The sequence below is a fragment of the Ahaetulla prasina genome, chromosome 13 (genome assembly GCF_028640845.1).
Source record: "Ahaetulla prasina isolate Xishuangbanna chromosome 13, ASM2864084v1, whole genome shotgun sequence".
NCBI classification, from domain to species: Eukaryota; Metazoa; Chordata; class Lepidosauria; order Squamata; family Colubridae; genus Ahaetulla; species Ahaetulla prasina.
In genome coordinates this window covers 10,159,981-10,173,560 of record NC_080551.1, presented here as the reverse complement: position 1 = coordinate 10,173,560, position 13,580 = coordinate 10,159,981, and the positions used below count along the sequence as shown (strand labels likewise).

Below are 13,580 nucleotides of genomic sequence, written 5' to 3'. Positions count from 1 at the left end.
CATTACCAAAAAATGCCTTTGTTAGCTAGTTCAAATTTGCAAACTAGTCCAATCAGAAAACGCATCGTTCAAGAGGGAGTCATCTAAATGAGGGCCAGATTAAAAAAAAAAAAAAAAGCATGATTCTGGATCTTGGTTGCAATGAAAATGGGTCATGTTCCAAAAAGGTGAAGTTTGTTTCAGTCCGATCGACTAAGCTGGACTATAATTAGCAATGCTGAGCCAAACCTTCGTGACAGTCTGTGATGATGCAGCTCGACATTTCGGGAGGGTGGGGGAAGGGGGGTCATGTTTGATTTAGACAGTCAAGACTGAGCTGGCAGAAAAGAATCCACCTCTCTCTCTCTCTCTCTTTTGATGGAAAGCCTGATGAAGTTGGACAGCTCCACTTTCAAGTTCATACAACACAGTAGGCATTGGTGACAGGACAATGACTAACCAAAAGATGAATCAAAGCTTAGGAAGGACTCAGAAACAAGGGAAGGCAGAATAACCAGGCATTCTAAATAGGAGTGAGTCTGATATACACAGTAAAAGCCAGTATTTTTACTTTAGTGAATGCAAGATACAAATATTTTACAACAACTTCTAGCATTTTCTTAACCATTTGATAAAAAGTTCACTAGAATATTTATTGTATAATGAAGAAAAAAACACCACATTCAGGGAAAAAGATTAACTTAATTTTTTTTTTCTTAAAGATTCATCTTAAAGATGGCAACAAAGTCCAGCTTGTGCCGCCAGGCGGCTTTAACCGCAAACAGCTTCGTCTGTGAACTGTCGACTACAAACAATTACTAAGTACATATATATTTTTTATTTCTTTTTAAAAAAGCTTTTCTTTTTTTAAATATAGCAAAGCAGTGTTTTCTTGCACAACAAAGTGAGGGAAAAAAATTCTCTCTTTTTAAAAGTCTTTCACATTCTAAATTTCAAAACTTTTTTTCCCCATGGTTGATATCTGGGAGGAGTCATTTATGTTCCTTATTTACTATATATTTCTTGTGCACACAGTACACTTGCCTATGCATTAACATCCTAGAATAGGTAAAAGGCTTAAAGCATTCCCTACTAGGATTTTGCTGTGCAATCCCCAGGAAAAGATGCAGCTGCTTTAAAGAGTTGCATACAGCTGATACATCCGCACCCTTATACATTCCAAAGCACCTTTCTGGAACTGTTCCAAAGTGCTGCACAGCCTCGTTTCTTCATATGCCTTTTTTTTTAAAAAGAAAAAGTTATTAATAGGTCTATGATTCTTCGCAACTCCTTTCTAGAAAGATTTGTGTGCTATGCAGCCTTGCTGAAATCTTATCGTATATGCATTAAAACTATTTTACAGAATCACCTCCGTTGTTTGAACTCATTCAATTAGCTTAAAAGGGCGAATATTCAAACAGCCTTATTAAGAGAGGTTGATCAATTAATGAAAGTCATTCTAGGAGGATTTAACTTCCCCGCCCCAGCAATCTTGGGAAGGATGGACTGTTCATCCCTTTGACCAAGGATCCTAGCACACCTAACTTACCTGAAGTTCTTGTTTTCAGTATAGGGTTTGTATTGAGGATATTTCAAGCCATTATCTCCTTAATGGAAATGTATCAGGTCAGAAACCACCCAATGTAACTCTATATATATACCTCTGAATGAATTTTCAGAGTGTTGCCAAAATCCCAGACACTAGGTCTGAGAACCAAGATCAAATCAAAGAGCGACTTCAGGCATGCTTTAAGCTGAGGGTTTTGCAAATAACAATAATAATATTTCAGCATTTTAGAGTATTTTTTTAAAAAAATCCGGTCAGATCTTCATTGATGTAATACAAATTCCTGTAAGATTCCAAAATTGGTTCTTCGTGCAATGTCAGGGACTGCAGGCAGTCCTTGTTTAGTGACAGCCTTGGGCAATGGCCACTTGTAGTTACGACAGTGGTGAAAAGATCACTTTGCGACCAGTCCTTGCGTTTATGACCATCGCAGGTCTGTAAAGCACAGGAAAGCTGAAGCTGGATCATAAGTAGAGTCGCATTATCTTCACTTAATGGTGGCCGGTTCCAATTGTGGTTGCTAAACGAAGACTACCTGAACTATTCAGAGAAGAAAATTCAGGTCTGTGAGGCATGTGCAGCGAACTGAAGGGCCCTTTGGATGCCAGACCACCTCCTGCCCCAGAAGTTTCTGCTACGGAATAATTGCACAATTCCTGCTTGGAAGGGAGGGTGATGATTCACAAACACATCGCCCTGTAAAAATGTTTTGCATCACTGCAGCGACGTCAGTGCAAAACTTTATATTTGGTACAAAGGAACAGCAAATGACAGCACAGAAACACCAACTCACTCAAATGCCAAAAGTACAGGATGCAGCTATAACTAACTTAGCATAAACAATCCTACCTGCTGTTGCAACTTTATCAACAGGGTCAAAGGGTATGTTCAAAAAACGCCTAGAGTTACATGAGTTAGTGCTAATTGTAAAAATTAAAAGTCATTTTCATGATGTGAAATTCTTCCACAGGAAAAAACGGAAAGGGGGGTGAGATCCGAGAACAACCTGTTGGGCCGAGAATTAACAAAGTCTGATTTCCAGAAAGGATTCTTAAAAAGCAAAACAGAACAAAAGTTGGGTGGCTTAACGTTACAAAGCCCAAGACTTTCTGTTGTATGGTTTTTAAAAAGACGCATGATGATGTAACTCCTTAGAGACCTGCATAGGAATAAAGACTATTGAGAGACAGTCAGCACAGCCATTTGCATTAAGGCACACAAGAAATGAGACAGTAAATGTGAAATGAAAAAAAAACCAATAACTCCCGTTTGAATCTGCCGGAAGGTCCATGTAGTGCCAGAGAAACATGCTCATTTGAAGCACCAGAAGGATCACTGAAGTGGCTGTGTTGTTCCCACACGAGGGAACAAGGAAGTTTGACAGCATTTTCTGTTCTACCCTAACAAGGCTTGAAGGAGCTAAATTCCAGCTCTTTTAGTTCCTCAAAACACTGAGAAATGATCACAAAGAATAGGGGCAATGGGTACTTTTTTTTTTCCAAACTGAAAAACAGTAACAAGGGGCACTATCCACCAATGGTATATACGATTACTCGTACGATAGAAGAAAAAAACACGAATAGGTAATGTGTTTTTGAAAGGAAGTCTCTTTCATTTCTGTTTAGTTGGGAGATTTTCAGCAAGCTTAAGAGGTTTAGAAGGTTGTAGGTTAAGAAGGAATTGGAGGTCAAAACTTGACCTTAAAACTCAAAATGTGTCAGCATTCCAGAATTCAATTGCATGTGTTCCAAAATACTATCTAGTTTAGATATGAAACAGAATTACTATTTCACTCCAAGAAAAAGTCAAAAGAAAGCAGCCAGCGACTGGCTCACATTTACGGTAAATCACATGTTCATATATACTATTTATACGGATACCCACGACTGGAGTCCAGAGGCTTACTGATTCTCACAACTGGCTTCCCTGCATTTGTCCTGCCGGACTCCCAAGTTCAAAGCAGTGTTTACTGGGTCGAATGTGAACTGATCCACAGAAATGAATTGTACATGAACTGCACTTTAGGATGGTTAAGCATGGCTTGCGGATCAACCCAGCCATTTTGACCAAGGTGACAACTTCCTTAGATGGCAGGAGAGAATCCACTGAAATGAAATGGCTAAAAGTGAATATTTCGTTCTTCTATGCTCAGCTCTGAGATGCTGACACATGCCCCCACCCGTATTGTACACAATAAGGCCAAATTTAGACCTGGCATGATGCTGTCTTTAAATCTACAATTAGTGCAAATGAAAGCCACGGAGCAGCCCTTGGGGTCCAGAAGTTTAAATATTCTAACGTGTGCTCAAAAATACAGGTCGGCTATCTGAACATATTAGAGGAAACTCCTAAACAGCTGTCACCACCCACCACCCTCAAAGTGTAAACTCGCTTTCTAAATAACTTGCATTAGCAAAATGCTTGTAAAATATACCTTGTCCAAAACTAACACAAACCACTTCAAAATCCCTCTTCTTTGTGTTTTTTTTTTTGCTTCTCTGTGCATGTTTTCATTACATGAACAATACGATAGTTCCCTCCATCCCAGAAGAGACATTTGCGAATAATGCCTTTAAAAACCATGTTGCAATATCTTTTTTTCTATTTATGCAGGATGAATTCAGTATCGGATTTCTATAAGAGGGATTAGGGAAGGATTTATCACTTTACTATCTATATACATATATATTTTCATATATATATAAATATTGATATATAGATATAGATATATATATATACACACACACATGCACACACAAATATACACTTATACATATATATATATATGTATGTGTCTCTCTGTGTGTATATATTTATAAAACGTGTAAGGGAAGCTTTACTATACAGCACAAAAAAAAAGAGTACAATTTTAACAAACACATTCACCACCAGTGAAGGGGACAATCCCTTTTTTTAAAACACCCTTTGAAAAAATCTGAATATTAATTAAATCCAAAAGAAAGTACAGTATATTGAACAAAATAGTAAATATTAAACAGTGAATACTCTACTAATAAGGACCTCGCCTTTTCTTCTTTTTTCTTCAAGTTGGCGTCAATCCACAAAAATATACTTTTTAATCTGGTGAACGTACAGTACATACGTACTTACACCAAAAGGTGATCATATATTTAAGATGCTATATACACAAAATTTGGCTCAAATTTTAATTTACATAAAGAATATTCATGGCTTATTTTTCCCTAAGGTTCTGCCTGCAATTTTTTTTTCCTTCCTCCCCTGAAAATAAAAACAATAGACAGTCAAAAATCAAGTTAGAAGTATACTCTACAAATTTAAAAAAAAAAAAAAGAGCTACACCATTCAACTTTGGCTTGTATAAATAATTCATAGCAGAATGTGTTCAAAAGTACATATATAACTTTCTATATAGTCTTCAAGGGACGTATGGTTTTCTTTAATAAAAAATATACACGAGCTAAAATTGGTTCTCTATATTTTAAAAAAGGTACGATTAACATAAGAAAGCTTTTAAAACATATTCCAATTATAACTTAATATATTAATTCTTTTTTTTCTTTATAGATATCTCATAGGTTAACATCTTCTGAAGATTTCATGCGTATTATTCATGAGTCTCTCATGTGGTTTCAAAAAAAAATTTTTTTTTTTATCAGACCCAGCATTGTTTTGCACGTGCAAAAACAGGAGTTTGAGAGTGTGTGTGTGTGTGTGTGTTTAAAATAATACCAGCCCTTCTCCATGCATTCTTTGCAAGAGAGACCCATGCTAGACTGGGTTAGACAGAGGTCATCCTATGTACAGTATTGCTTTCTTTTTCTACTGCTCTGCTGCTACAAAGCATAATTTTAATTACAGGAAACCACACAACTGTTAAAAAACACACAGGAACACTACTAGAGGCAGGCCCTGATGGTTCAGCCATCTAACTGGATACTTTATATAAGGGGGAGAATATTTCTTTTGCACAACCAAAAGTCCAGCGTTAAGTGCCAGGTGAGGCCAAGGCCTACAAGAGGGGGGAAGGGGAATCTTCTGTTATACTTGTTTAACCCACAAAGGGCATTGCAACCATATAAAAACATTGGTATTAAGTGCCCGGTTTTTCTTTTTTCTTTTGTGTCTTGCTACACATTCACACACATATATATGTATACAAAGATATATATATGCATGTGTATATATATAATATAATATATATATACACATATAAATATTTATTCGAGGTCCTTATTTATAAATTTAGATATGTCAGGACTGTTCTGGGGGGGGGCCTTGATAGCGGAAACCCGACGCGTGGAGAACGGCAGGCTTAGGTCACCCAGGTGTCCATTCTCATCCGCTTGACCGTCGGGCTCTCACGATCTTCTGAATTGGGAGGCCTCCCCAGCCCCACCGGCGAATGGAAGTCGCCCCGGGGATCCTCCCGGTCGCTGCCGTCGTAGGAACTGCTAGAGCTGCTGAGACTATCCACCGGGGAGCGGCCCATTTCTTGCCGCGACTGTTGAAGAGGTGGTGGCGGTTGCTGTGGTGGCGGCTGTTGAGATGCCTGTGGCTGTGACTGGAACGTGGAAGGGGTCACCCTTTCTCGAGGAGGTGAAATTGGTTCGGACTTAATGTTAAGATTTTGATTGGTGTTGATGGATAAACTGGAACCCTGGGATAACTGGCTTCCCGTTCTAATTAAAGCCGGGGAGGGGAGAAGCGGGGGGGCGGGGAGAGAGAGAGAGAGAGAGAAGAAAAATCATGGTTTGCTGTGTTTGCTGGAACCAACATTTAAGAAACTCAACCTTGCATCCAAGAAATTAGAACGGGATGTGTGTTTGTTTAATTTATATCCCGCCTTTTTTGTTTTATTTTATTTTTACAAATAACTTCAGGTGACGAACATACCCTGCACACCTCCATCCTCTTATTTTCCCAACAACAACCCTGTTTAGTCAAGTAAATGGAAAATGGGAGTGTGTGTGTGTGTGTGTGTTTGTGAATGAAATGCATCACTAGTGAAGACAAAGGGCAAATGTGACAACAGGGAGACAACAAGCCCAGTTCCTCTAAAATCCAGTTGTGTTATTTGTGGGATTCTCCAAACATTTCAAGTATGGAGACCTAGTCTAAAAAAAAAAATTGGTTTGCGTGTCGTTATTAATCAATTAACATTCATCAGCAGAGTTGGCTGAATATACTACACCAGGTTGGGTGGACTTATCCTTTAAGCCAAAGGAAGTAAATCAGATTATGATTTAGGGCAGTGTGGGAAGCTAGTCATTTGTTCATTCAAACATGAGTGGAGTTCTATCAGTAACTGGTCTTTACTGCCACATATTATATCCCGTGTATTTCTTACAGATATTTCAAATGAATTAGAATGGGAATAGTAACTGAAGAATTATGTACCTGCATTTTAATCACTTTGAACAGTCAATAAATGGATGGTTGTAAATTGAGGACTAACTGTAATTTTCCAAACTGCTCTTTAAATTTTTGAGTCAAAATGAATGTGTTAAGAATTTTGATTTTAATCCAGTTACTGGAAATTGTAAAAAAACTAGAGTCTTGTTTTTCATGGCCTCTGGCAATTTACAAAAAAATATTATTATAGGCTGCTCCATTTCTCTTGGCTGTTTTTGAAATGAAGAGAAAAATGCTGAAGAGTGACAGGGTAAGAAAGGAATAAAAGATTTCCTTTGGGAATTTTAGAATAGAATAACAGAGTTGGAAGGGACCTTGTAGGTCATCTAGTCCAACCCCCTGCTCAAGCAGGAGACCCTACACTATTTCTGATAGATGGCAGTCCAGTCTCTTCTTGAAAGCTTCCAGGGATGAAGCTCCCACAACTTCCGAAGGCAACTTCTCTTCCATTGGTTGTTGTTCTCACTGTCAGAAAATGTCTCCTTATTTCCAGGTTGAATCTCTCCTTGGTCAGTTTCCATCCACTGTTTCTTGTCTGGTCTTCAGGTGCTTTGGAAAATAGGTTGTCCCCCTCCTCTCTGCTATCCTGTCTCCCCTGGTCCTTCTCTTCACTAGACTAGCCATGCCCAGTTCCTGCAACCATTCATCGTATGTTTTAGCCTCTAGTCCTCTCATCATCCTGGTTGCTCTTCTCTGCACACTTTCTAGAGTCTCAACATCTTTTTAGTGTTGTGGGGACATGATTTTTCCTTAAACCTGCAAAAATGCAGGAGTTTTGCAAATCATAAATTGGCATTATTCCCAAGAAAACAACCATGGGCATCCAACTAACTAAAAGCTAGAAAGTAAAGAACAGTGCACTGAACTGAATCAATTCAAACATGCTTAGAGGCTTCTCACTGGGACTAAGACGGCGAATCCAAGGAAGCTGCACGAATGGTCTCTTACTTACACAAGAGAGCTGAGAGCTGCCTGTCCTAGATGATGCTGTTGCCAGGCAGAAACTTGTCCTAATGACAGCATTCCTGGGGAGTTAAACCCCTGCAGGGCTGACAGGTCTGCACTAGTCAAGGAGTAATCTGAAACAGGAGAGAAAAATACAAGGGATTTTGTATTAAGAATTTGTGGCAAACTTAATACAGTTTGTTTTTGGGGTTTTTTTTTCTATACCTCACAGACTGATTGCTAACAGCTAAAACAGTTGTGAGGTCCTATTTACTACTTTTGTAGATTAGGTAAATTGGTATGAAGACGCAAGCCAAACTAATTTGTCCCCCATCTCTAAGGATTAACTCTCAAGTTCATTTTTTTAAAAAAAATAATTGCTCAAGGAAAGTGTACAGACGGGTTATTTGAGATGCTGAAACATAGGAAGCCTGTTAAGACCATCTTTCATTTATGAGCAGAGAGCAGATGCAGAGTCCTTGACACAACTCTTACACAAGAAATTCAGGATGACTCCCACAAGAAAAACCAAGATTATTCCAAATAGTAACAGGGTCCTGATAATTCCTTTAAGAGCAAACCCAGAGGGATCACCCTATCCAATTTGTTTATATCTACACACAATTTTGTGAATTGCAAAACAGCCAAGGATTCAAATCTTATTAGCAACATTATTTAAAGTATCATTTACTCTGCAATTAAACCTTCAAAAAGCTCTCCAAATAGCTTACAAACTTCAGAAATTAAGTCTCTGCTGCTTTTGGAAGAAGGACGGGAGGGAGGAAGGATATGGAGGAGGTGAGAAGGGAAGAGACTGGAAACCAACAGTAAAGAATACCAGTTAAGATGCATACAGTTCAGGAAGCCCATCTGAAGATTAATGGTAAGTAAACTGAAGAGTACTTAAAGCTGTTGTCTAATTATTGTTCCAGAAGTAATGGAGAAATGATTCCCCACATCCTCACTTTTGTGGGGTGGGGCTCCCCTGCAGCCTTATGGAACAGATGTCTCCGGGGTTTGATTCAGGAACTTAAATATTAGGTTTTTAAAACCAGGGCTTAAATAGCTGTCACTTCTGATTAACATGCAGGAAGTTATTTCACTTCATGATGTCACTGCTTTTTCTCTCACATATGGAAGGAGAGCGAGCTGCAAACACTTTTCAGCACTTAATCACTTTCTAATACTGTTCTCTTAATATATCCTTTTGCCTCTTGGGGAAAGAATTGGGATAAAAATGGGTTCCTGTGAAAGAGCAATGATTTATGCTGCAATGTTGATTTTTTTTCCTATCTATTAGTTGGTGCTAGCTAGACAGTTTTTTCCATGGGCACATAGACATTTCCAAGCATGTAAACCAGGCACTGTTTCACACACATCAGGGGGAATCATAACGTTGACTGTGGGATGAAAGCATAATTGCTTCATTTTCCTGTTTTAGAGATTCTGCTATATACATTTTCAGATAAAGACCCCAAAATTAATTCCTCTCTAAAATTTATTAAGCCCATCTCATATTCTCTTCCCCCCCACCCTGTTTAATTTTGTCTGATTCTCAGAGACTGCTTGAACAAGTCCCTGCAGTTTTCTTAGCAAGGTTTTTCAGAGGCGGTTTCAGGGGTGAAATGCTCCCGGTTCGGACCGGATCATGTGATCCGGTAGCGATGGCAGCGGGTGGTTTAGAGAACCTGTAGCAAAAATCCCTGCCCCCCCCATGCCCAGCTGAGCCGCGCAATCATCAGAGGATTGTGTGTTTTTTTTACTTTTAAAAGCATTTTTTCTTCAGCCGAAAAAAATGCTTTTAAAAGTAAAACAAAAGAGCCTCTGACGATCGTGTAGCTCAGCTGGGATCGTCAGAGCCTTTTAAAAGCATTTTTTTACAACCTCTCCGGTTGTAAGAGGTTGTAGAAAAAATGCTGAAGAGGTTGTAGAAAAAGTGCTCTTAAAAGTAAAAAAGTAAAAAAAAAAAGTTGGCCACACCCACCCAGTCACATTACCCACCACCACCAAGCCACGCCCACAGAACCGGTAGTAACAAATTTTACATTTCACCACTGGAAGGTTTGCCACTGCCTCCTTCCTAGGGCTGACAGAAAGTGATTGGCTCAAGGTCACCTTCATGCCTAAGACAGGACTCAAATGTCTCCCAAATCTCTATCCTGATAGTTTAACCACCACAACGAATTGGCTCTTCCATCATAATTTTCCCCCTGCAGTATTTATCAAACCTCTCTCGTATACTAGACATGATTTAATTTTAAGATTGTTGTGGTTTTTTAAACGTATTATTTAATGTATTTAACACTATTCGTTATGTGTTAAACTGGATCATTTAGTTTAAAAGATTTAGATTTCTATGAAGAGCAGCACATAATTTTGAGGAATAATTCAATACTTGTGACTTCTGTTGGCCACAGTTGAATGTTGCAAAGGCAGGATTGCCTAAAGGCTTAGAATCCTTTGAATGTGGCAGCCATTAAGAAAACAGAAGAAGAGAGATGAAGAGCCAACAAATATGTCACTTACCAGTATTGTAAGCTGTAGGCATGGCAGAATAGATCAGTCCTTGAGGGGGCAAGCTTGGAGTTGTCACAGATACAACTGGTGTCGCAAGAGGTTGCGTGGACTGAGAACTACTTAACCGCTGTGTGTTCTGTGAATGGTGACCAGAAAAAAGAAAGTGGTCGAACAAAACAAAGGTGCATTGAAGTGAATTCAGACATGCATTGGCCAAATACAACTCTGAGGTTCTTTTCTTCCAGTACATTTTTTATATTAAATCAATCTCCATTGAGGTAATTAAGAAGCACATTTTTTTTAAACTAGGGAAGAGTCATAGAATTGAAAGGTATCATTTGGCTGAACATTGGAACAGGGTTCAACTTCCACCTCGACGAATGAGTCCAGATTATACCCATTGCAGCTGTTCAGCCTCTGAGCACATCCATTAAAGGAACTGGGCTCTAATTTATTTTTTTACATTCAACTAGAATAACAGTTGGACGTGTTTCAGGGATTAATTAAACTATAGTGATTTAATGATTAGAATGGCAATTTACTCAAGATAGGAAGACAAAATGCTGCCTTTGGACTCATTCCTATACACTTTGTCTTCCTAGGATTGTTTCCTTGCCACAATATTATCTTTTTTGAATTCCAGTCCTTTCAAATTGCTATATTGATGACATCATACTCAATAGGATAAATTGACATGGAAAGTTGGCCCATGGTAGACCAAGCATGCCATATTCATAAAACAAGGCTCCACAACATTTAAAATCTCTTTTTTTCCTGGGCCTAGCTTGAACCAGTTTTGGGGGTTTCATTGCAATGCTAAATGATTTAATTGTCTGGAGGGGGGTCTCATCCTTTTTTTTTCTTGGCTTGATATTAAGAAGCTGTGATGCCACCAGAGGGCACTCTCCTCCTGTAAATGCTAAAATACAAATTGATGTTTACCCTTGTATAGGAAAACAGAGCTCCTTCAAAATACATTTTGACACATTGAAAAAAATTCAGCTGACATGCCCTTTAACTTACAACAAATGGTTCCATGCAATTTGCATGCAAATAATAATTAGGACACTGTTTATGGGAAGAGAAATGTAAATATACACAGGCATCATTTGAACGAATCACTGCAAACCTACGGGTGTCCATTTTGTGTTGGTCGGGTGCAATTCATAGTGCTTCAACTACAGTGCAGCTAATTTAAACTGGAAACCATGTGGTACGGTGTAAACAGGGCTCTCCAACCTTGGCAACTTTAAGACTTGTGAACTTCATCTCCCAGAATTCCTCAGCTGGGAGTTAAAGCCCACAAGTCTTAAAGTTGCCAAGGTTGGAGATCCCTGCTTACAGTCCTACAAATCAGCAAAATGTATCTTGTGACTTGCTAGAGAAACCCTTAATCTTTTCAGATTCTATCTGTGAAATGGGAATATCTTAAAAGGCTGACAAATAGGGGGTAGTTGAGATGAAAAATGGGAAAAGAGTTTCCTGTCCCTAAACTTTGCAAGAAAAAGTATAATTTGATAGAGGGCAATAAATAAAAGGCCTCAATTCATTGAAGAAATCAAATTATTTTTTTTTAAAAATGTAATCAACAAGGTCATCCTACTACAGATGTTCTTACAAGATGGTCGTTATTATCTACACTCATTTTAGCATCTGTTGATTTGGGGGTCAGAATTTTCTGGATTGTCCTGAAGGACAACTTTTATCAGGAGATAATGGCAATTGTTGTTCTTTTGTGAAATCACTATATTCTCCTGAAATAGCTTTGGATTATGCAGTGGTTCTACTCTTATCTACAGACTAATTCCCCAGAAAAGACACTGGGAGACTGTAGTTCAGCTCACTGATAGTCTTATTGAAATACTTGTCTCCAGAGCTATTTAATTCCTGTATGAAACCTTTGGGTACAGTCAGCAGAAGATTTAGAGCCATCAGCATTCCCCTAATATTCTTCCTCCTCCTTCTCCTTCATCTGAACCAAGAGCGGTTTGGACGGGTCATCTGGAGGTAGGTGCATCCTGACAACCGGAAGTGTTTCAAGCTCAGAACAGAAGCTTGAAATGCTTCCAAAAGGACAGCCGGTTACATATGGAACAACTGCTTTGACCTTGAAACAACTGTTTCAGAATCAAGCCAGGCATTTCAAATTCAAGACGGTTCAACTTCAAAAGACTATACACAAACACAGCATTGGAATCGCAGCTGGCCCAGAAAGTAGCAGAACGAGCAACAGTGACTTGGGCCTTTTTTTCATGCCCTACATTTACCCCTTGGTTGAAACTACCGACTGCCTGTATCTCCGAGGTCACCTGAAAGCTGCTTATGGTCATCTATAAAGCTTTATAAGGCTTATGACCAAGCTACTTACAGGACCACCTATGCCCTATGTCTGCTCCACAATTTTAGGGGTACATATTCAATTTTCCTGCGTTTATTTTTAAAGCACTGGTCTACTGTTCCTTGTAAGTCACTTCAATATAATCGACTGACTGAAGCGGATGTTTAACTCTTTAGCTTTTCAAATGTATGTGAAAACGATTAGGTAGAAAAATTAGCACACTGGATATATTAGACATGATACTTTTGTCTAAAAACATCAATGTACTATGTAACTGGATGCATTCAGAAGACATAGAAACACTCACACTCACACACACACACACACACACGAACCATGCTGTCATGCATAGAAAGCCCCATATCAGCAACTCATTGGGTTTAAATTAATCGATAAAAAGCATCAAAATTCTTGTTCTCTGTGTCCTTTATGCAGGTTTATCAAGATGCAGATTTGCCGTAATGCCGAGAAGCATTATTTTAGGAGTTGTTGTTTTTTTAAAGGCTAAACAAAAGAAACTACATCATACGTGTTTTGTAAAAAGTCTTCTTAAGAGGAAGCCTTTTCCACTAGAAACAGACAGCCTGCAATTGTAGTTTCTTTTTGGTAAACAGGGAATCCCCTTGTGGCTTCCTTCTCTTGTAGAGCATGAAATTAACTTTATCTCCAGCATGGTGAGCTCATCAGGAGTGATGTAATCTCCGAGAAGGAAAGCAGCAGCCACAAGAATCTGTTTCAGTATTTGTAGAACTTGGTAGGCCAAATCGCTCTCTCAAAACACCAACGTATCTGAGCCGTTGTGCAAATCATCATTTAAGGGTATTTCCCCGATGTTGCTGT

The 13,580-nt window shown here is 38.7% G+C and overlaps 1 protein-coding gene across 8 annotated transcripts in view; it reads right to left on the bottom strand.

The window, feature by feature from the left end:
* Positions 1-449: 449 nt before the first annotated feature.
* The window catches only part of MEF2A (myocyte enhancer factor 2A), a 95,092-nt gene continuing 81,961 nt past the window's right edge, over positions 450-13,580 (bottom strand). For 3 of the 8 annotated variants that reach the window (XM_058156840.1, XM_058156837.1, XM_058156838.1), the window contains 3 exons: positions 10,412-10,538; positions 7,893-8,019; positions 456-6,207 (listed from right to left, as the gene is read on the bottom strand). In XM_058156840.1, the coding sequence (XP_058012823.1) occupies positions 5,841-6,207; positions 7,893-8,019; positions 10,412-10,538 (621 nt within the window). In that variant the 3' untranslated portion in view covers positions 456-5,840. Of the gene's footprint in view, positions 6,208-7,892; positions 8,020-10,411; positions 10,539-13,580 lie in introns of all 8 variants that reach the window. The other 5 variants (XM_058156835.1, XM_058156832.1, XM_058156836.1 and 2 more) reach the window with 5 other exon arrangements.